Consider the following 24,034-nt stretch of genomic DNA (forward strand, 5'->3'; position numbering starts at 1 on the left):
TCAGCCAGGCCCTGCCTGTCAAACTGTCTTGCTGGTCCCTGTCTCCCGGGTTACCTAGCACCTCCAGGGACAGCCTCTCAAGTGAGGAGTCTCCAAAAGCCACCAGTGACACTGCCCTGTCCCCTGTAACTCACCGTTCTCTGGCATATACTCAATCTGCCAATGAACCCTGGGGGTCAGGCTTCTACTGGACACAAAATCTGTCAGTTGGCAACAGAAGCTGTTTGCCACGGGTCTCCTCTGTGCCAGACTCGGGTTTTGGGGGATGCAGAAGTAACAGAAGGTGCAGATGCCATCCTAGGAGACCTCGTGGGAGGCACATTCCTTGGATTCATTTGGGCAACGTCAGCAGGCTTGTGTATACAAATGTCCTGGGTTGGTCACACCATAGGGGGCCACCTGAGCACACGTCTGCTGAGGGAATTCATGGGGAGAGCCTTCCAGGAGAAGCTTCCCACTGAACCTCACAGAGCAGCATGCACACACACACACACACACACACACACACACACACACACACACACACACACACACACACCTCATTCACCCCGTCACTAACAAGCAGCCCCATGAAATGCTCAGAGAAGGGCGGGACTAAAGAACCTAGTCTGTCTTTAACTCAGCCTTCTAGTCTTTGGTGGAGAGAAACAGAACAAGAAGACCACAACAACAACAACAACAACAACAACAACAAAAGTCTCACTAGTTTTTTACTTTGCCTTGGGTGGGACAAGATGTACAGGGAGATGGGCGCCAGAGTGTCAGAGCATGCTGCTATTGCCTATAAATGTCTCTCTCCTCTTCTCACAAACAGAGAAGAGCCTCTAAAAGTGGTATGTGGCTAATAATAATAATAATAATAATAATAATAATAATAATAATAATAATAATAATGAGGAAGAGGAGGAGGAGGAGGCCTGGCCTCCTGCAGCCCAAGTTTCTTCTATCCCAATCATGACTGTAGGTAATGACCACATGGAGTTCAGTCTGGCCAGAGGGCTCAAGGACAGGACACTTAGGTGAGCTGAGTCTGTAGATAACTAAAGACACTTCAATGTGCCAATCATTGTTGAAATCATTTGGACATGCAGCAGTGCCCTCTTCTGGATTCTTCTGATGCTGTGGTGTCTTTTAGGAGGACTGAACAGCTGGGAGCACCACTCGGGGCATTAGGATGTTTAGCAGAGCACAGCAACAGTGAGCGGAGGCTGGATCCTTGCAGTTCCCGAGAACCCTAGTCATGCCCTGCACCTTGCTTTTGGAAAACCCTATCTATTTCTGGGGCTTAAGAGCCCATTTTCGGCCCAGGTTTATTGAGATATGGACTGAAAAGGAGCTCACACCAGACTCTGGGGTCAGATCATCAAGACTGGAATCCAGGATCTGCTACCTACTTTGAAACTTTGAACAAATTAGTTGACCTCTTTTTGCTGTTATTTTGACATCTATGTAGACCAGTGGTTCTCAACCTGTGAGTTTTGTGCTTTGCTGTCAAATGACCCTTTCACAGGGTGGCCCAAGAACGTAAAAGAACACAGATGTTTACATGATGGTTCACAACAGTAGCAAAATTACAGTTATGAAGTAGCAACAAAAATAATTTTATGGGTGGGGTCACCACAACACGAGGAACTGCATTAAAGGGTTGCAGCATTAGGAAGGTTGAGAACCACTAATGTAGACAGACTGAAAATACTAGGCAAAACCCATCTGAAATTGCTGATATGTGCCCACTTTTAATTTACAAAAATGCCACTTCAGATATATAAAGGGTTGGTGTTTCTTTGGACAGGCAGACCGAGCAAGAATGCTGCGGTACGACCTTTAGGGGGTAGGGTCTGGCTGCCAGAGGTAAGTCACTGGGGTGGGTCTTTGATCCTGCATTTCTCTCTGTTTCTTGGCCGGCCTTGTCATCACTCCCCAGTGCGCTTGTGCTGGCACAGAGACACTCATTCATACCTCCACCATGATGGGCTGATACCCCTGAAACCCTGAGACAAACTAAAACCTTCCTCTCAAGTTTCTCCTGTCAGGTATTTTGTTCCAGGAATGAGAAAAGTCACCAATACAAAGATGGGTGTCTCTCTGAATGGGGCAGAATTGGGGGCAAGAGTACCTTGGGGGAAGACAGGAAGAAGCTGAGTCAAAATCCCTGCAAAGTTGTAGCCACGCAACAGGCTGGAGTAGGATGGTCCCATAGACTCAGGAGCTTTGACACTCCCTGTTGGTAGCTTTCTCAGGAACACAAGTGTGGGCTTGGAAATGCAGCCTTTGATTCCCTTGGTAGCTTTGGCTATCAGCTTGACTATAGTCATCTGAGAAGGGAGTCTCAGCTGAGAGATTTCCCAGATCAGACTGGTCCCTGGAAAAATGTTTTTTGTTTGTTTGTTTGCTTGCTTTATTTTTTTGTTTTGTTTTGTTTTTGGTTGCCTTGATTAGTAATTGATCTAGGAGAGCCCAGCCAGCTACGGGCAGCACCATTCCTTGAGAAGATGATGTGGGCTATACAAAAAAGCTAGCTAAGTATCATACTGTGAGCAAGGCAGCAAGCAGTGTTTCTTCATAGTTTCTTGAGGTGTTTTTGCCTGTGTTCTTGCCCTGATTTCCCTCAACGATGGATGGACTGTTACCTGGAAGTATATGTCAAATAAGCTCTTTCCTTGCTGAAGTTGCTTTTAGTCAGAGTATTTTATCACATAGAAAAGAAACTAAAACATGAGTGTAGAAAGAATATCTTCTAATTGTATGGACGCACCATCTGTCGATAGAGGACAACAGCCGACAGCTGAGGGAGGATACAGGAGGTGGGGCATCCAGAAGGCAGAAAGGTGAGATTCCGCTGGCAAGATGTAAGGGAGCACAGACCCACTGTACTTGAGCACAGGTAAACCAGCTTCGTGGCAAAATGTAGATTAGTTAAAATTGGGTTATTTTAAATTATGAACTAGTCAGAGAAGAGCCTAGCTACATGGCCTAGATATTTGTAAATAATACTTTGAGTCCCATGAGTCATTATTCCAGGAGATTGGGGACAGGAGGGGGAAAAAAACCCTGCAACACATGACCTTAACTAAGACGTCCTTCACTTTCTGTAAAATTCCCATGGTTTCAAATGTCTGCCTCTGGAAAATTCTGATAAACCTCCACACTCTGGAGAGACAGGGATATCTCCCTGCCCTGGGTGCTTTGTCAGCGCCAATGACACTTTTATAGCAAGCCACAATGCCCAGGAGGAATTCACCTCCAGGTGCAACGTAAGGCCAGCAGCAGCAGCAGCAGTTCCTTCCCTGCCTAGGTCTGCGCCATTTGTGTTATGAGGGCAGAGATGGCAACAGCCAGCCCATGTGGCGTAAAGTGCACAGGCCAGGCCCAGGCCCACCAGGTGGGATTCTGTCACTAGCATCAACCCTTCATGACTCAGGACCAGGGAAAAAAATGACCCAGCCAATCTGTACCTCAGTTCTACAGTCTCTAAAGTAAAGACAACGGCCTTCCTCCTTAAACGAGGCTGCTTGGAGGAGCCGACAGATGAACCGTGTAAATCAGCTGCTTTGGTTGCGCCAAGATGCACAGCGAGGAGTTCCTAGCAGTTGAGCCCAATATCCATTAAGTGCTTAAAACAGTGCTTCATATTTCGTGAGTGTCTGACATTCACAGCCAACAGTTGTTTTTAACACTGTAGTACATAAAAAGTCATTTAATCTAATCCTTCCTACCATCTTGGAGGCAGGAAGTACTCCTACAATCAATTTGCCGAGTAAGCACTGATGGCACAGAGAGCTTCAGGAGCAGACTGATTGGCTACGGGCTAGGCTGGGATCTGAACTGTGGCAGCCCGGAGACAGAACCCACATTCTCATCATGGCCTCCAGCCTTTTTACAGCTATGTCTGTGTGTGTGTGTGTGTGTGTGTATGTGTCTCTATGAGTCTTGATCTAGAACCCCGCGCTCCTCTCTCCAAGAACTCCAGCTCTGCTTCTGCAAAGGCATGCTCCTTTCTACCTCATCCCAGCCTATGTCATGGGTACCCTTGATCAATTACTGGGTACCTCTTACCTCCTCCATTTTTCTGGCACAGGTAGGGGAACCTCCAGATGTTGCCAAGGCCCACAGAAAAGCCAATCTGGGCCAGGATGTACTGCAGCTTGCTATTCCAGGCCGGCCGGTCCTCTGCGTCCAGCTCCTCCTCCGCCGCCTTCTGCTTGCCACCTGTCTCGCCGGCCACATTCAGTACACTCTGCTTATAGTCCACAGGCTCCTCGAGGGCCAGCAAATCAGCCACTGACTCAGTGACATGCTCATTGCTGTGTTCACGCTGGGTCACCTTGCTGTTCTTCGGCATGGGTACCGCTGGGGCTGCGTCGCCCTGATCCCCAGCACACAGAAAAGGTGGGGCTCGGCTCCTGTCAGCTCTTTCTCATCCAAAAACCTGCGGAAGAAGGTGAGCAGCAGAGGATTCAATGACAATGCTAGAAATAAGGAGCCTAAAGTAGACAGAATCCAAATCAGACCCCTGGTAGATATCTCATGCTGGACAAGGCTCTCATGTGTTGAACTTGCCTTTGCCCCACCCTGCCCGGAATGCTCACTGGGGAGCTTCAGGTAAACAAACACATTGCTTTCCTATAGGTGTCACCTGAGCATCACTAGAAGGTCCTGGTAACCTGCTGTGGCAGAACCAACAAAACCATATGCCAAACCCAAATAAAAGTCATCTAGCATGACATCCATCTTTTAGAACGCAGAGCCTAGTGTGGCCAAGACCTCTGGAAATGCCCACAGCGTTCTCCCATCCGACGTAGCATGACCGTGGCTCACACCTACCCCTATTGTGTTCCACTTAGCCACAGCCACCTGATGGGATCCTGGTGTGGTGGTTAATTTCGACAATCAAGTTGCTGGATTAAGGAAAAGCTTCATGGGAGTAACCCTTTGAAGTGTTTTAAGAGGGTATCTCCAGAGAGAGTGAGCTGAGGGGGAATGTCTACTCTGCATGTGTGCCATACTATTCCACAGGCTGGGTGGGCCCCAGACTGAATGAAAAGGGGGAAAGGAAGGAATAAGTCAGCATGCCCTGCCTGGGCTTCCTAGACTGTGGAGACATATGAGCAGGCAGCCTCATGCACCTCTCACCATCATGCTTTCTCCACAACAGATGGTGTTTCCTTAATCTATAAAGCAAAAAGAAGCCCTTTTTCTTCTCTTCAGTTGCTTCTTTTTTTTTTTTAATATTTTTATTCAATTTTTTAATTTATGTGCATTGGTGTGAGGGTGTCAGATCTTGGAGTTACAGACAGTTGTGAGCTGCCATGTGGGTGCTGGGAATTGAACCTGGGACCTTTGGAAGAGCAGACAGTGCTCTTAACCACTGAGCCAACTCTCCAGCCCCTTCAGTTGCTTCTTGTCAGGTCTTTGGTTACAGCCACAAGGAAGTAACTAAGACACACCGGAAGCCAGTGTCTGACATCTCTAAATTCTTCCTGTTCAAAACATAGCCTGTGGGCCAAAGAGTCACCAGGAGCTCAGTAGAAATGAGGGCTCTGAGGCCTACCTGTGCTTCAGGAAGCTCTGCAGGAATCACTATGGGGCTCCTGGACACTAGCTTCTAAGTGCCTTTCATTTTCCTGGCAGGAGAGCTGCCCGGGCTCAGCTATGGATTCTGGCACCAGAGCCCTAGAAACGCTTGCTTGGTGCCAACAAATCCTGGGTCATTGCTCAGCACTGACATTATCTGAGGGCCACTGCAGCCAAGAGCTGGTTCTCCATCCTTCAGCGACAGCTTTATGGCAGATAATGTCTGCATGACATGGGTGGGGGAGGCGAAACCCGCCCCTTCTGCTGCCATCCCTCATTTATCTTTCGTGCTTTCCCTTAAAGAAAGAAAGCACCAAGAAAATGAGTGCTTTGAAGAATCCCAGAGTTCTGTTATATTTCAAGGCACCTCCTCATTAAGGGAGAGGCTGGAGGATTTAAAATTAAGCACATACACACACACACACCCCAGCCTACCGGTGCCCTGCATCTTTCTAGGGATGTAAATTAGCCAGCTCTGTAATTACTTTATTACAGGAACAAGCTGTCTCTGGAAGCCAGGCTCACTGTTCTCATGGGTCTCTGCCCCCTTGAAAAGCACAGGCAACGTCACTGTGTGCAGAAGAACACAGGGCATTCTTTCTTGTGGGGTTGATACAACTCTCCTGGCTAACTCCGGCTAGTGCCTGAGCAGTCCAGCCCTGCTACACTTGTGATAAAGCTGTGAGACTTATGTGATTGGGGGTGGAGGGGGAGTGTGGGGAAACCATCAATGCTAGTCTGTGGGACTGGCCAGCTCTATCCATGCCAGGCCATGGACCACATCAGGTGACACTAGACTGCTATTTTTGTTCAAGAACAGCAGTGAATCTTTTGCAACTGCCTTTTTCACCCCAGGAAAATGACATCAGGGTCTCAGGCTTTGGAGGAACTGGGGCAGACTCAGCCTCCCTAAAAGGTCTCAGAATTCCCAATACATAACACTATTGAGGCTCCATAGTGGGCTGGCAGAACATCCCATTGTGTCCTAGAGGGTGCCCAAGGTGGCACTTATGTGTCTGTGAGCTCTTCAGCCCTCAGGGCTGTCTTCCTAGCTGTAGCCCATGCTACACCAGGTACTCTAGGAGTTATGCAATACCAGTGTCTAGGCCTGGCATGTCAGGATGAGTGCCCCCATGGACATGCAGAAAGTCCCTGGCCACATGCCACTCAAATGGAGGAAGCCTTAGGCATTCACAAGCACTCTGTCTGGGAACCTACTAATCCCTTGCAACCCACCTTGAAGGCCTTTACTGCAGATTAGAACCAAAGATACAGGTTTGGGATCTGGAGACTGCAGTCATTGAGATACCTTGGCTTAGAATTTTCTCCAGGTACCTTTCCTATGTAGGACTTGTGAGAGCATTCTACAATGCATTAGGTCTAATTTACTGATCATCAGGCTCAAAGTGGAGAAAGCCAGGGAAGATTCCCCAGCAGCTACAGAATTTATCTCGATGCTAACCAACTAAAGCACATGTTTCCCCTTAAGTACCTGATGAAGTGCAGCTCTAGTCACTAATATGGGGGGAAAAGTAGCACCATTTTAAACTAGGAACACTCTGGAACAAAGGCAGCACACAGCTGGAAAGCCAGAGGACAGATGCAGCTGCATGACCAGCAGTCACAGGGCCATGCCCAGTGCTGCATGACCTTCCTTCTCCTGATGTCACTGACTCATAGAGTGTCCTCCACTTTACGGGATAGGGGCCTAGGGACCCCTGTACCACTGCGTCTGCAGGATGCAAGCTTTTGATGTGAGCCTGCAAGATGCGGCATTGGGCTATAGCCACAATCAGGAAGTTCTACTTCAAACGATTATTTTCAGGTGATGACAGAACCATATTCTAAAGAGTTAAAGCTTAAGGGACCCTGTAATTGCCAAGTTATGGTATTTGATATACAGGTATATGGATATATATGCGTGCACTCACATGCATGTGTGTGTGTGTGTGTGTGTGTGTGTGTGTGTGTGTGTGTGTGTGTGTGTGTGTTATTTAAAAACTAAGGTTCAGAAGGAAGAAATGAATTGTTCAACCTGCCCAGGCCCTCCTGACACCCTAACAGGGAATTCCACTAATCCAGTCAGGATCAACACTGTTGATCTGGGGGAAGGGGTTGCTAGAAGGAGGCATACCAGGATCTGTTCTGGGGAAAGTGATACTGCAGTGATCAAGACAGACCCCCTTGTGTCGTTCACATTTCTTTCAGAGGGCCAGATATTAAATAAATAAATACCAAATATAATAGTAATGTGCACCACAAATAGAAACAGCATGGGAGGAATGGAGCCACCTGCCTCCCTGCCATGCTGAGGAGGGGAGAAGTCAGGGAAAACATCACGGTGGCTCTGCAGCTGAGCCTTAAATGACAAGAGAGAGCACTAGAAGAGATAAGACAGACAGACAGACAGACAGACACAGACACAGACACACACACACACACACACACACACACACACACACACGGGTAACATGAGCAATTCAAGAATAGCAATGTGGTCTAAATGGCCAGAGAGAGAGGAGAGGGCAGGAAAAACACCAGGGACTTAGATGGACATTCTCGATGAGGTATTGACCACATACTAGCTGTGTGCTCCTGGGCAAGACCCATTAGTTACTTAAGGTCCCATCTCATGATGAAAATGGCTCTGTTTGATGGCAGACGCCCTCTCCCAGAAAGCTGCTGGGAGGCATAGCAAATGGCTGGAAGGATGTGCCCAGCACAGAGGTAGGAACAAAGGAAGGACCCAGCTGTCAACAGCTGCAGCCTGGAGGCCTGACACTATTCAACTTGGTCCATTAAACTACACATAAGTTCCCATTTATATTTGCTTACATGATCCCCCTCTTCCCCCTCAGAAAGAGCCAGAGTGAGCTGCCAGTGGGAGCAGAGGTAGGTGGTTGAGAGAAACATTTTGGCCCACCTCAGAAATGTCCACCTTTTATTTTCTTTTGTGGTGTCGATGATCTAACCCAGGGCCTTGTGCACACTAGACAAGTGCTCTGCCACTGAGCCACATCTGTAGCCCGGACACTCTCCTTCTTCATAGAAGAACTGGGCCCTCCTGAGGCTTCTAACCAGCACCCCACTCATCACACCCTGGAGCCCAGAAGAGCCAGGTAAACACCATGTCGCTACAGGCATGGATCACAAAGCTCAGCAATATTACTTATAAAAGATAGGCACTCGGCTGGGCAGTAGTGGTGCATACCTTTAATCCCAGCACTTGGGAGGCAGAGGCAGGTGGGTCTCTGAGTTCAAGGCCAGCCTGGTCTGTAGAATGTGCTCCAGGACAGCGAGGGCTACACTGCAAAACCTTGTCTTGAACAACCAAAAAATTAATTAACTAATTAATTAATTAAGCACTGTTACTAGTAATAGAAAAAAACATAGCTCACAGCTCATATATAGGACTTGTGCTCATTTGAAGCCATTTTAAAACATTCTTGCATGCTCATATAGTATGGGGTACAGATTTTGCTCGGCATGGGTTCAAATCCCAGCACCGCTGTGTATCAACTGCCCAGGCTTCCGTTCTTTTATCTGTCACAGGTATGTCCCAAGTGTCCCTCACAACATGGAGAATTGTCATGCAGGCCAGGAGCCACAGAACTCAGGGAAGCAAGCTGTGAACTGTGTCACTTCGCTTACAGAAGGACCACCCAGAGCAAGGGTGGTGCAGAGCACACGTCACGCCTCACAGGTCGCCTCCTCTACCTGTTCATCCTCCAGGACACTCACCTTCCTTACTGTGCTTTAAATTCTTACTTCTTATTTATTTGGGTGCCTATGTATGTATATGTGCATCTGTATATGTGTGCATGCCGTGGCACACATGGAAATCAGAGGACAATTTGTGAGGGCTGGTTCTCTCCTTGCACCACATGGGCAGGCTGATCTTAGGTCATCAGGCTTAGCTGCAGTTGCCTTTACCTCCTGGACCATCTCAGAAGCCCTGCACAGCTTCTTTAAAAGGAAGATGGGCCGGGCGTGGTGGTGCACGTCTTTAATTCCAGCACTTGGGAGGCAGAGGCAGGCAGATCCCTGTGAATTCAAGGCCAACCTGGTCTACACAGTGAGTCCAGGACAGCCAAGGCTACACAGAGAAACCCTGTCTTGAAAAAGCCAAAAAAAAAAAAAAAAAAAAAAGGAAGATGGTACCAGAGGCTTCTTAACCCTAGCCCTCACACCCCTGCCTGAGCCTGGAGTCCATTTACTGCCTTAGTCTAAGGCTAAATGCCAGCTCAGATCAGTGTGTGGGAATGGCCAAATGCCCTAAAACAGCCCTAGGACAAACACCAAGATCCTGAGAAGGCAATCTCTCTCTTCTCTTCCTTTACATCCCATAGGGCCAGCCATGGGACAGATATGGAACCTGCACCCTAACTCCCCTGGACCTCAGTGTCCCTGTGTGCAAATGAGGAATCTGTGCAACCTTCCAGCATATATCTAGAGTGTGTCCCTCCTGCGTGTGGGCATGAGCAAGGCACCAACCCTCACTGGGTGCAGTGAGCTCTGCAGTCTGTCTGTCTGTCCTGCCACTCTCCTTCAGCTGCTGGAGTGTAGTGTGCAGGTGTTGACAGCCAGCCTATCCACACTCTATATCCCCCTGTAGTAGCTGGGGTTGTAAAGTCTTTCACGAGCAGCACATCAGACGGTGAAGTCACACAGTACTCTGAAAGGAATGCCTCAATTACTTAAAGCACAACAGAGGGGCTCGAGCTCAGAGCAAGCCTTCAGTGCCAGCTTGTCACTTAGCAACCCGTGTGGCTCACAGCTCAGAATAGCTCATGTGAGAAAAGCAGGACTGAGCAGTGAACTGTGAATCGTCTTTAAAGGAGGGGGGGGGGCATATATCGAGACAAGGAGGCAGACGGGTAAAAATGTCTCCTGACAGAGCTCTAATGGCTCCACAACAAATGTTCAAGCACACCTTGGTAATCAGCCACAGGGAAGGCTTGGCTGTTCTCATGCTGTGAGCAGGGCCACACCGAGGCCCCTACCCCAAAGCCACTGAATACAGAGGGAAGACTCTCCCGGAATGCTGGGTCAGCCCCGCTGGTTCCAGGGTAGCTTTTGTCCGGGGAAGTTTTTTATCAGATCATTTAAGACATGGACTCCACAGAGAAGCCAGGTGAACAAGATGCCATCTTGGGGAAAGCAGGCGGTTAGCCCAACTATTCACACCTCAGTGTACACATTTTCTGGTCTCTGGTGTGGCCAATTCTGCTACCTAAAGTTTATAACAACGAGCTCTAGCTTTTAGGCCTCAAGGCCAAGGTCCAGTTCAAGGGTACGTGGTGGTGAAGCAAAAATGTGGCCGGATCCCTTCCCCTTGGAGAGTGCTCAGTGGCTTCCTGGTTTCCATGTGACAAGTAGCTGTGACCCCAGCAGTTTTCCTAATTACTTCAGAGCCTCTGGGCTTCCACACAGCCCGAAACAGGTTGGGCTGCTATCAGAGATACAAATTGTACTGCAGATTATTTTTTTAATTATTTTCTCCGAAATTTCTGATAGTCACCAAAGGTGAGCTGACAGATCCTGCATGGTTCCATGGCAGCTTTCTTGGGGCTTCTTCTCCCAGGACACACCTCCAGGGACCCCTAGCTCCATTCTGAACTCATCCTTCCTTCATGCCATCCAAATGTCATGCTTGCAAGTGTGTTCATCTCTGTCCTGACCCCACCACCCTGCTCTGCTTCGGGCCCTTTGAGTTTTTAAGACTTTTGATAGTTGATAGTTTCTTTATTCACTTGTCTTAGCCATCCTGCTTATGTCTCTCTCTGTCTCTCTCTCTCTCTCTCTCTCTCTCTCTCTCTCTCTCTCTCTCTCTCTCTCTCTCTCTCTCTCTCTCTCTCTCTCTGTGTGTGTGTGTGTGTATGTGTGTGTGCACGTGCGCATATGTATTGTGCATGGCTTCATGCATGGCTGTGTATGTGTGCGCGTGTGCATACGTATGTATTGTGCATGGCTGCATGCATGTGTGGCTCTGCAGACAACTTTTAGGTGTTGGCTCCCTCTGCCTACCATGTGGGTCTCCAGGACCAAAGTCAAGCCATCAATCTTGGCAGCAAGTAACTTTACCTGCTAGGTCATCTTGCTGGTCATTACATGTGGTCTTCAGAAGCAACTGCTAAAAATACCATGTCTCCCAGATCCATTGTCCTCTAAAGAATATTCATAGCCCTTCTCATGGCATTCGATTCCCTCCATGACCTTCAGTTCCTCCCTCTACAGAACCCTTTCCATGCCTTCAGCCTCCAGATGCCTCCTGCGTTCACCTCTTCACCTTACCTAAGTAATGCCTTCTATAATTATTTGAGTGACCACTAACAGCCCTTTCCGCTACCCTTCTCAACACACTCCGAAAGATTACCTTGGCTCCCTGGGATAGCCAGCTGTTCATATGCCCAATTCCTTCTGCAAACAAGACATCCCTTGACTGTAGGAACCAAGCTCTCTGCTCTTTATCCATCCTTTACTGTCCCTTGTGCAGCCATCGTCTGTCACTCTACAAATTCCCCTGTGTGAGACACGGACTTTCTGGAGTCCTTGCTTTCCCACCCTCTGAGAACAACCTTCTTTTCATGTTGAAACGTCAACTGCTGCCTTTAAAACAAAGAGGCAGGGTGAGGAGCTAGCCGAGGGGACACTGAGCTCTACCAGAAGGCCACAGGCCCCTGCCAGGGTGCTAATCCAATGCAGCTCTCCGAGCATGGGGGGAGGACCAGAACTAGAAGCCGGCTTTCTGTGCCTTGTTCATCTGTGAAACAGAGAACGGGGTCCATCTACCAACCACATCTGGCTACCACAGGGGTGGAAGGAGAAGCTCCTTGAGGAGTCAATTCAGGCTGTGGCGATTTTTCTCATCATCCCATTTCACACCCTTGTTGGGTTCATGTTGTGGTCTCTGATCTGACAAGACCAAACTCTGAGGTTTTCCTATTAATAACTATATGCTCAATACATGTAATATGAAATTTTTAAACCTGCGTTTTTACTTCCCCTCAGTTATTTTTTCCCAGTCTGAGTTTAGTTTTATAGCTTAAACATGTTTTCTCTCTGACACAATATTCCGACTTCCAAGAGCATGTCATGCCTCCAAGGATGCCCTCGGATAGAAGTGTAAAACTAAGGTGCACCAAGAATCCTGACTGCGATCCATTGGCTTTTTCCTCTTTCAAAGGAGCAGTATGTGCACTCCGTCTTCACCACCTCACAGATGGGATTCATCCTTATCTCAGAAATAAATGTGGATGGGCACCACGTGACACAGAGTGGTCAGAGGGCTAAGGGAGAGGTGGTCCCCATCAACAAATGAAGCCAAGGACTCAACGGTGCCTTCTGCAATGCCCCTCCCCCCACACCTTCCCTTCATATTTGCTGAATGCGTTCTGTGTGGCTAAAATTTTGTTTTCTTAGTCAAAAGAGAAAAGAAGCAGGAAAAGGGGCAGATGGTCCAGACGGGGAGAAACTGGCGCTGGAGGCCGTGGGTGTGGCCAGTGCAAACAGAATTGTTTGTCTCCTTTTTACCATTTCATGTGAGGGGGGGAAATGCACACTCAGTATGTAAGATAGATGGCATGGTGCCCCACGTGCATGAGTTCACCCTGATGGGGTTAGGTGCTGAGCTGTCTTCTGAGGGACTTCTAAGGAGTCTAAGGGTGTGGCCATAGCAACAACAGCTGCATCACACATGTTGCACGCACTGGTTCAGTTCCACTTCTGTGCAAGGCATGGTGCTAAGCACCATTCAGCCACTGTCTGTTTAATGGTTCCATAATTATAACTGGAAAATACTTCTGGTAGCTACACTTTACAAATGACAGAGTGCAGGGTACAAGGAATTGCCTATGTTTCGCTGAGCTCAAGATCCTCTGATCTTGGGACAACGGAGGTAGGTCACCCTGCCATAGATGGCCGCCATTTTGAAATGGACATTGATTGCATATTGCATCCTGCTTCTCAGATGTATCAGTGAGCGAAACGTGCATTTTGGAAATGATGGAATAAAGCAACTAGGGCACCATCAAAGATCGGAGGCCACTGGATCTGCACTGTCTTGGCCTGACTCCAGAGCTGGACTCCCAACTTGGCTGTAATCATAGGAGGACATGGAGGTTAAAAGCAGGAAAAACTAACCCTATGTCCTGCTCTGCCATCCACCAGCAGCAATCTGCCTGCCTCTGCCTCCCGAGTGCCGGGACTAAAGGTGTGCACAACCACACCTCTTTTGAACCCAGCTTCTGGACCTGATAAAATGGGGGTGATAGCTCCTAATTCGCATGTATAAAAGCATAAGGACCGTGGTCAACAGAGCTCCCCACTCCCCACAAGCCAGTACTGGCTGCCTCCTTCAGTTGAGACAAATGTAAGGATTTGACTCAGTCAGGAACATAGGTACATCCACCTTTCAGTCCTATGATGCCTATAGATGTGGAACAGGCTCACAGGACCCCAGTGCAAGTGCTCATGGCTAAAATGGCTTCCCATTGTCCTCCTGAGATGGAAGAATGGAGCTCAGATTCCTGGGCAGATTTCCAACCACTGAAAGTACATTTTAAAATGTTTTTTGTTTTCTTCCTTTCTCTTTTCTTCATTTCTTTTATTCCTTTCAGTAAACATACACTCTACACCATGTGCCAGTCTGTTCTGCGACAGCAGAGGACAGAGGAAATTATGTTCCTGCCCCGTGGTATTTATATTCTCATTCAGGGAAACCAATAAATATATGATATGTGATACAAAGTATGAGGGGATGGAGTTGGGGCAGGGGTGCTATGGGATGTATAGGGCATGACAATGGCACACTCTGATAAGGTAACACGAGGGCCTAAACAGACAGAGAATGAGGTATTCAGATATCCTGGGAAGGCATTCAAGATAGAGAAACCAGACAACACAAAGGCTCCAAGCCAGCACCAAGGTTCTTGACGAATGTAAGCAACAGAGATGTTCATGAACAGAACACCTTGAGTAAAGGATATTGGGAGAGGTCAAAGCAGGAAGACAGATGATATACAGGGCAGGCATGACCTACAGGCACGAAAAACATTTGGGTTTTCTTTGAGGCTAGCAGAAAGATCTCGGAGATTTGTGCGCCAAGATGGGATCTGACACAATTGCTTTCACAAGGATCAATAGCTGTCTGCAATGCAACAACTGGAGAAGCTGGGAGGGCAGATGAGAGATGGCGATGGCCTGGATCGGGCTGCTGCATGGTGCATAGGTTTTGAAGAAAAGAAAACAGGGAGCAAGCTTGTTGAAGGACACTCCAGGCCCCAGACAGGAGGTCTATGTACATACCAATTTTAAGAAATAAAAAAGGTTAAAATTAGATTATGAAAACAAAAGGGAATGACTGAAGGCGCTACTCTCTTCTTTCCCTACCCGCAGGGGCTCACAATGGTGGAAGATGGGTCTCCTAGCATCTGCCAAATCTTGTGTCCTGGATTTTCTTAAACTCATTATTTTCTCTTGTTTCAAAGAGACACAGAAGGACCAGTGTCCAATTACCTGAGTTACCCAGCAGAGTTCTGAAGAGCACTTGAAGGGATCGTAATCAGAAACCCTTAATTACAGTCCCCACATGGCATCTCCCTCCTAAGAGCAAGAAAGGTTGGATCTCTTTCCTCACCAGCCCTCTGTGCAGCTTGGTGGACAGCTGGGCAAGAAAATAATCCTTACTGGGAACAAGCTACAACAACGACCTACTATGCTCACAATGACTTACAGTCATCGTTTGATAGCTGAAGATTCTTAGGCAAAGGAACTGCAACCAGCATGTACAAGGTTACCCACCCATTAATTTCAAGAGCTGAATTTTACACTGTGATCTGCCGAGCTCTGTAGTACAGATTCTTTCTCATGTGCCAGTATTTTCTAACAGTTTACAAGCCGTGGTACACAGAAAAATTAATATTGGCCTGGAATATTATGGTAAATGGAGGAGTCTTCACAACCAAAGGACACTCCCAAGCTATCCTAAGAGATCTGGGCATCATCGTTTCTGGACTATACGCACCCTCCCCCTGCCCCCCCCCCCCCCCGCGGCATCAGTTGGGAACATCTGCAGTATGTTCTGCTGCCTTGCAAAATGGTGCACCCAAATCCACCTCCACAGGCCCAGTAGACAAGCCTCATGGACCATAGCATCTCTCTGAGGTCAAAAGCTTCCGTACTTCCTTGGGTTCATCTAGAATACTGCCTGTGGGGCCCTGGTCAAGCAGATTCTTCCTAGCTATTGTAAGGAAGTCACAAATTACCAGCAGCCAGTTGGTTTTTGAGTGTGGCAGGACCGTGGACAGCGCCCACCCAGCCATCCTGGGAGGCAGACAGACCCGCAGAAAAACTCGGGCTCTTACTTCCCTTAGATCCCACAAGAAGAAACGGTCCTCACTGACTTCTCACCTGGCAGCACCTGCTGGGACCGTCCTACTGGGTGACATTCACATCTTTAGTGGACAGCCCTTATATTCTTCTTACAGCTCCCATGGGTCTTTAAACCACAAGGGTCTGGAAGACTTATACAGAGAAAAATATAATTGACAGGGCTTGGGGAGTATGGACCAATGAACTCTATTTTCTAACAAAAGAATGAGTGGCCAACTGGTAGTGCGTATGAAATTCTAGTTAAACCAGTAGGAATAAATGATGGGGTGGGCTAGGCAGTCTGCCATGTGCGGATGAGCGGCTAGGCAAGCTCGTGAACATAGTGCCACCAGGGCTTAGATCTTGGGTTCCTCTGGTCCTTAGGAGCCTCACTCCCGTGCCAGTAGAACCACAGAAGAAACAGGCCTTTACACCTCAACTCCAAGTTGTAGATGGAGGCAGCCTAAGACTCACTGGACCCAGAACCATTCTCTGACAAAATATACCTGGTTCTGAGATAAGATGACTTTAGTGACTCCCTAATAATTCATACTGCCTCTGAGCTTCATCATGCTGCCTTTCTCAAATGTGAGTTTTCTGTGCACAGTGAATGTCTAATTATGCGTTTTTAAATAACTGGATTTGCACATTGATGAATGTCTTAATATCTTCTTTTAATTGCTCGTGGAAAGAGGGAGAGAGAAAAGAATTATCAGCAGGTTGGATTTCTACAAAATGGCTGCCCCTGAAGCAAAGATTTCTGGGTAGCTTCTATCTGCTTGGGCAGGGGACCATTAATGCTTACTTTTCAGTTATCTAGCCTTACTTACAGGAACTACTCCTCTGAGGTCTCTGGTGGTGGTGGTTTGAGGATGGGAGGCCAGATGGGATAGTATGATCCTGTTCCTCTGGAAATGACAACTTCTCAGAGAGAGAGAAGAGACATAAGCAAGAGGAACCAGGTGCCTATTTTCCTAAAAAAGCCAAGGTCACAAGTGGTAGAAACCTGAGAAGAGGAGAGTCTCCATGGGTAGTGACCAGGAAGCAATCAGGATCCCCCCTCCGACCGCCTCTGCCAACAGATGCAGTAAATAACCTTGATGCGCCAGCAATTTGGCTCTGGGGTCTGGGCCTTATCAGAGACTGCAAATCCCTGGCACATACTGTCCATCAGGGAAACTTGACACACCAGAGCTCCCATCAACTCCTGCTGTCCTTGATTCTGCCGATGCAGAGATTCTCAGGGAAGCATCCGACCGGTGCCACCTCAACCCTCCTATCTCCAGGCACCGGCCCCAAGTGGACAAACTTTAAGGGAGTGAAATCTGGAGCCATGAAATAAAGAAGAGAAAGATGAGAGCAGGTCAGCAGAGCACTAAGGCAGAGTCTGGGGTCTTTTTCTGGATTCTAGCTCACCTGGAACCAAACGTCATGTTTCTTAAACCTTGGCCACGTGAGTCTGGTCATTTTCTATCAGTTTCTCATTCTCTCTTTCCCAGGGCACTAGTCTAAAGAGCAGAGCCCGCAGCTTTTAATAAACCTTCATTCTGATAAATGCCTAAACTGCCAGACACATTTATTAAGACCTTGTTATTGGAAACACATCACACAGTGGTTAAAAACATGACATTTGAAGTCTGACAGAAGCACGTGCCAAGTCTCAGGTCGCCACTCACGAATCTGAGTGACCTTGAGAAAATTAGTTAACCTCTCTGAACCTCAAAATCCACATCTATAAACTACAGATAGTAATAGCTATCTCCTGGGATCACGGGGATGACTGAACGAGATGGCCTGTACAGAAGCATTTAGCACAGCACAGAGGCCTTAATAAAAACTGAGTATTTTTCTGTGGGTGTCAGCCACAGCACGAAGTGCTACCATTCAGACCTGTGCCTCCTCCTGCTAAAAGCATGCGTGCGCTATTGTACACTTGTAATCCTGGCACTTGGGAGGCAGAGAGGTCAGGAGTTCAAGGTCATTGTCTGCTCCATAATGAGTAAGAGGCTAGCCTGGGCTACCTGAGACACCTGAGGAAAAGGGGGGGGGGTGGAAGAGAGGAAGGGAGGGGAGGTATGAAAGAGAGTGGAATGCAGGGAGGATTTCCCCCAGAGCACTGTCCCATCTGTGTCTGGGACAGCACACCAGCAATCCTGGTTGTGCTTCCTACCTCTTTCAGCCTAGGATGCTGGTCAGGAGAGGCTAGTACCATGGGGTCTGAGAGGCAAAGGTTTTTTTTTGGCGGGGTGGGGTTTGGTTTGTCTGTTTCCCTCTCTGGTTCTCAGATATTTGGCTGTCAGGATTTCTTGCTGCAGCATAGCCTGGAAGCCAGTGATAAGTTAGACTTTGTGTGTGTGTGGTGGGGGTGGGGTGGGGGAATGGGAGGTGGGGTGGGTGAGGGGTGGGGTGGGTGTACCTCCAATCCACCTTCTTTTTAAAACTCTTCTGCTGCTTATCTTGGCGTTTTAAAGGGATTAATGATGGATCGTCCTACGGCAGCAAAACTGGAGAGGAGAGTCTAGGGGAGGGAGAGGACCAGGCAGGAGGCTGCTGCTCTGGCATCCTCTCGTCTCTGTTTCTGTCAGCCATGGGGTATGTTTCCAGACAAGATAGGGAAGGCATTGACTTCAGAGTGAGCAGTGTAAACCCTCTCTCTCTCTCTCTCTCTCTCTCTCTCTCTCTCTCTCTCTCTCTCTCTCTCTCTCTCTCTCTCTCTTCCAGTAGCCAACTGGGGTCCCATAGGTCAGCCTGGACTTTTTCTTGCTACCTTGGGGCATCTTATGTCCTTCATTCTTGAAGTGAACACATCTTAGGTCATCCCTAGATCAGGACACTTCATAAAAGGGAAGGACAAGAAGTCCAGAGTCCTTTAAGAAAGTGGGAGGCCTGTTCTTCTCTTTCCTCTCTAGGAAAAGCCAACAGCAGTTCAGCTGAGCATTTCTTTAGAAGCTTCTAACACCATTATAGACAGGTCATGTGCTTAGGGAGATGGTGAGACCCACTCAAGTGGAAAGAACCCCTGAAATCTACTCAGCAAGTGCCCCAGATTGGGAACAGGCCACTGTCATAAATAATACCAGCAAGTCCAGGTCTCTCTGTTGGAGTCATCCAGGGGCTATTGTAGGTAGCCATACATGCTTACCTCACACTAGCCTGGTCCTTGTTCCAGCTACCCCATGCAGAGGAGACTTGAAAGTTGGAATTAGGTCCATGTGAAGCTGAGTTGTGGGTTCAATCATGCAGGATCTGGCCACCTTCCTATGCCTACACACACTACCACCACCACCATCACCACCACCACCACCACACCACCACCACCACCATCACCACCACACCATCACCACCACCACACCATCACCACCACCACCACCACACCACCACCACCACACCATCACCACCACACCATCACCACCACCACACCATCACCACCACCACACCACCACCACCACCACCACCACACCATCACCACCACACCATCACCACCACACCACCACCACCATCACCACCACACCATCACCACCACCACCACCACCACCATCACCACCACCACCACCACACCACCACCACCATCACCACCACCACCATCACACCATCACCACCATCACCACCACCAACATCACCACCATCACCAAACCATCACCACCACACCATCACCACCACCACCACCACCACACCATCACCATCACCACACCATCACCACCACCACCTCCACCACACCACCATCACCACCACCACACCATCACCACCACACCACCACCACCACCACCACACCATCACCACCACACCACCACCACACCATCACCACCACACCATCACCACCACCACACCACCACCACCACCACCACCACACCATCACCACCATCACCACCTCCACCACCACCACCACCTCCACCACCACCACCATCACCACCACCACACCATCACCTCCACCACCACCTCCACCACACCACCACACCATCACCACCACCACACCATCACCACCACCACACCATCACCACCACCACCACCACCACCACCACCACCACCATCACCACCACTACCACCACCACCACCATTATCACCACCACTACCACCATGCTCAGGAGCACAGCAGAGAGAGGGGGAAATGATCTCTGGCTGCAATTCATAAGGGAAGAGGTGGGAACCCAACATCTGGGCACCACCTGCTTTGTCTAGCACTGCTCACAAAGTAAGAAAACAAAATGGTACCAATGGCATCCTCCTTAACAACTTTGGAGACAGCATTTCCATGATACAGTGACTTGCCCAAGGTCACCATGCTGGCACATGCTGGAGCACTAGGCCAAACTGTAACCACGAGCACAGGACCTCTTCAGCAGCCATCCCCTGGGGGCAGAGCTCAACAGTCCCTTGTTAACAGAAAGGAAGCTGAGATCTGAAGACTTACCCATCCCTATGCTACTTGGAGCTGAGGGCATTTCCTCTCATGGAGTCCTGCTAAAGAACTCCAAGGAATTCACAAAGAGCTGGCACACCACGACTCTGTGACGCAGGCTAAGCAAACTGTAATCAGCTGGTGGGCACGACTCACCTCCAGCACTGAGTCACTGAAGGCTAAGCTGCAGAAACACTCTGTTCACTCAACCACCTACTTAGCCACAGCTGCTCCCAACATGAAAAGGAAACACAGTCTCTGATGGCCTTGCCCATAGCCAAGGGCAACCAGGCGTGACCTCAAAGTCCTTCTCTCCCAGGAGATGGACCTACCTTACCGGGCATCGTACAAGATGCTTAAGCTCCACTCAGTCTGAAGCCCACTAAAGCTTGACAGATACTAAAGTTCTGGTGCAATTTTTATAGAACCCTTCCAGGGTTTTCTCAGGTCCCGGGAGTTCGTGTTAAGAAGGGCAACAGCAACCTCTCTTCTCCATACCCATTGCCTGCACCCAACCCAATCTGCCTCTTGATCGCAGCCGGACGATCTTTGCCTACCAAAGTAGCTCTACTTAGAAAGTTCCTAATTCATATGGCCCATTAAACTATTTCTAAAGAGGAGGAGAAGAAGGTTAGGAGCAAAGGATGGGGGAGGGAAGGTGAAGAGAGGGAGGGAGGGAAATTTTCAAAAACTAAAGCCCACTTGACAGTAACTGGGTCCCAGTAGCCACGGAACTTCTGACAGAGCTGTTTGGGCTTTAAAGAGAACTGAAGCATCAGGCTTCCTTCCAAGGCGGCCGCGCCCCTGGGGGGGGGGGGTGCAGCCTTGGCATACTGCGAACGTCCCTTCAGAGCAGAGCATCGTCTGCACAGGTATAAATGTGTCGGAGGCCTCTCTCCAGGCAGCGGGCCCCTCCAGACTGTGGCCCCCAGTGCAAGTCTCCTTTCTCTGCCTTTCGATCCCCAGACGCGCTTCCCTCGAGGGAGGAAGGGCTCTTCCACTCGAGCTCCAAATTCACTGTGAAGCAGCAGCCCCAGGGCTGGGAATTAAATATTCATCTCGGGAGGGAAGGCTCTGCTTTTCTAGCCAATGTTACCGTCAAGGTCACGGGCCGGAGACCGAGTGACTTGAGGCTGGGGTCGCCAGCCGTGCCAGAGCCTCCCCGTGAAGCTGCACCCTAGGCGCGCTCCAAGCAAAGGGACCCACCGAGCTGGCCTCCCTGGTCCCCCGGCGGTGCTCGCCTCTGCATCTGTCCTGTTACCTCCGGAGTTCTGGGGCATCCTGAGCTCCAGAAGATGAAGCTCAAGTCCAACCTGTGCAGAAGCTGCGGAGCACCCTTGACGCGCCAGACGAACGCCGCCCCGGGTTCCGTCGCCAGGCAACAGTGGCTAAAGCTCCGGGAGAAGCCCCCGCGCCAGCCCAGCGTAGGGTCGTGCAGACCCGGAGGAGCGCCGCCTTGCACCCTGGCCTCTGGCCTTCCTGGCTGGGGCGGGGCCACAGCAAGCAAAGTTGCTGTAGCTAGCCCGGCGATGCTAGACGGGGATCAGACGGCGACTCACCTGTCCCGCGTGGGCCGTCTCGTGGACTCGGCCCCTGAATTCCCGCGGAGTGGTCGTGCTCCCCCGACGGGTCGCGGGTGCACCGTCCTTCCCGAGGGCAACTGGAGTCAGGCAGCGACAGGCCCCGGCCGAGGCTGGGGGGACCGGGAGCTGCGCGCGCCGGCGCACGCGATTCAGCTAGTTCCTCACTCCCTCCCTTGCGGCCAGTCCCAAACCTGCTCCGGCCCTCCGCCTGCTTGGGGCTCTGGGGAGCCGCCCCGGGGCACAGGTGCCGCCGCAGAAGGAGCGCGTGGCTGCGAAGGCCCCGGCCGAGTGCCGCCCTCCCCGCGCCCTGGCCGCGTCGGCTCTGCGGAGCGGAACGGAGCTGGGCGGAGCGCGGCGCGCACTGTTCCCTCGCTTTCCGAAAGGCCACCCTGGCGGCGGGGCGCCGTGACGCAGGCTTGACTCACGCGCGGGCCCGCGTCAGTGCGAGGCTCCCGGGCTGCGTGCGAGGCTCTGATGGCCGACACGGGCGGAGGGGTGGGCAGCGAGCAGCAGGAGAGGGGTTGCCAAGAGCCGCCTCTTGAGACCTGAAGGCTCTTATTAGAGCATCTGCTCTCAGGAAAATGGGCTCCCGTGGCCAAAGGCCTTCTGAGTCCTGGACCTTACCTGTCTTTACAGACTCACCTCCTTTTGACCCTTTCAGGAATCCAATCCCGCGCTGTGGCTAGTCTTTCCATCCTATGTAGATGTTGCCCCTGTTCCTACCTTTGGGTTGCTCTTTCCCTCCGCCACTCTTCCATCCTACTGCCCGGAACACCTCAGTTTCCTAGAACCTTGACAAATGAGCATAGCGGGAGGGAGGGAGGAAGGGAAGGAGGGAGGGAGGGAGGAAGGGAAGGAGGGAGGGAGGGAGGGAGGGAGACAGAGAGAAATTATGACTGGGTACCAAAAATGTATTGAAGGATGCTGGTCCCAAAAGATATATAGACAAAAGGGGAAAGGGCAGCCATTGTGGGGGCGGGGGCGGCGGTGGGGGGGGGGACAGTATGCCCAAGGCAATGCAGAAGTGAAGAGTATGTGCAGACAAGGTGGTTGGCTCCCTGAGCTGACACAGAGCTAGCCGGTGGTGAGAGGTGAGGTTAGACAGGGCGACAGGACCTGCCTAGCTGCTGTTTTGGAAGTCTGAACCGATTGTCTGTGCTCTAGGGGACCTGTAGTATATCACAGGCAGGCACCTGTTTGGGGGTGGGGGAGGGGGAGGATGGAGGAAGTGGAAGGTCTTAACTAACCTAGTGAAAGACCAGAACACTGAGGAGACTGAGATTCTGCACCTACAGTCTAACTAGTTGGCCTGCCTCTTTTATGGAGGCTGACAGAAGAAGACACAAAACCCCAGAGTCAGAGACAAAGGACTTATGTTACCTGTGACAGAGCAAACAGTACAGACTTCACAGGCAGCTCAGTTCCTCATAATCCTCAACTCCTGTGGGAGGAGCCTCAGCTTTAGGGAAGCCTAATGTTTTATATTGGACTACAAGAGAACCTGCTGGTGATTTGCCTCCAATGGACAGCAAACAAGACTGCCCTCCAAAGCAAAGATCTACCAAATCAGGTTGAAACAAACGACAACAACAATAAACCCCAAAACCAAAAAAACATCAGTACCTTGGCCCATGGGACATCTGGAAATGCAAGATACCCATTGAGAATGGTCTCTCCCAATAGACAGTTCTTTTAATCAACAAGTACGTAGTACAGTTTGCTGGGCACTGTTGCAGTCCTGCAGACATAACAGACAAGACGGGCCATGACCCTTGCCCTTATGGACTTAACCAGGAAACCAGCAGGATGGAGGTACATGGAAGGAAGAAGCAAGTAATGGGAGAGATACAGAGTGGCAACTGATGTGCTGTGACGGGGTGAGAGGAAGGAAACCCTCAGATAAGGTGGTTTTAAGGAAAGGGGTTTCTGAGTTTGTGTAGCGATGGGAAAGAACTTCGGAGTCTGATGAACCTATGTTTTGTATCTAGGGTGCCATTACTTACCCACGTTGACTAAGATCTATAGCCTAGTGGGCTTCAGTTTCCACATGTGTAAAATAGTGCACACTGCAAGGAAATAGAGTTATGATGATCACATGAGATGATTATTT

General features: G+C 49.8%; 1 protein-coding gene across 1 annotated transcript in view; it reads right to left on the reverse strand.

Annotated features, from left to right (window-relative positions):
* Slc6a17 (solute carrier family 6 member 17) overlaps positions 1–22,049 on the reverse strand; it is a 43,416-nt gene extending 21,367 nt beyond the window's left edge. Inside the window, exons 1-2 of the mRNA XM_051165599.1 lie at positions 21,901–22,049; positions 4,057–4,429 (exon numbers count right to left, since the gene is read on the reverse strand). Coding sequence (XP_051021556.1) covers positions 4,057–4,342 — 286 coding nt within the window. The 5' untranslated portion in view covers positions 4,343–4,429; positions 21,901–22,049. The remainder of the gene's footprint in view (positions 1–4,056; positions 4,430–21,900) is intronic.
* Positions 22,050–24,034: the final 1,985 nt, after the last annotated feature.

The sequence above is a fragment of the Acomys russatus genome, chromosome 23 (assembly GCF_903995435.1).
Source record: "Acomys russatus chromosome 23, mAcoRus1.1, whole genome shotgun sequence".
Taxonomy (NCBI): Eukaryota; Metazoa; Chordata; class Mammalia; order Rodentia; family Muridae; genus Acomys; species Acomys russatus.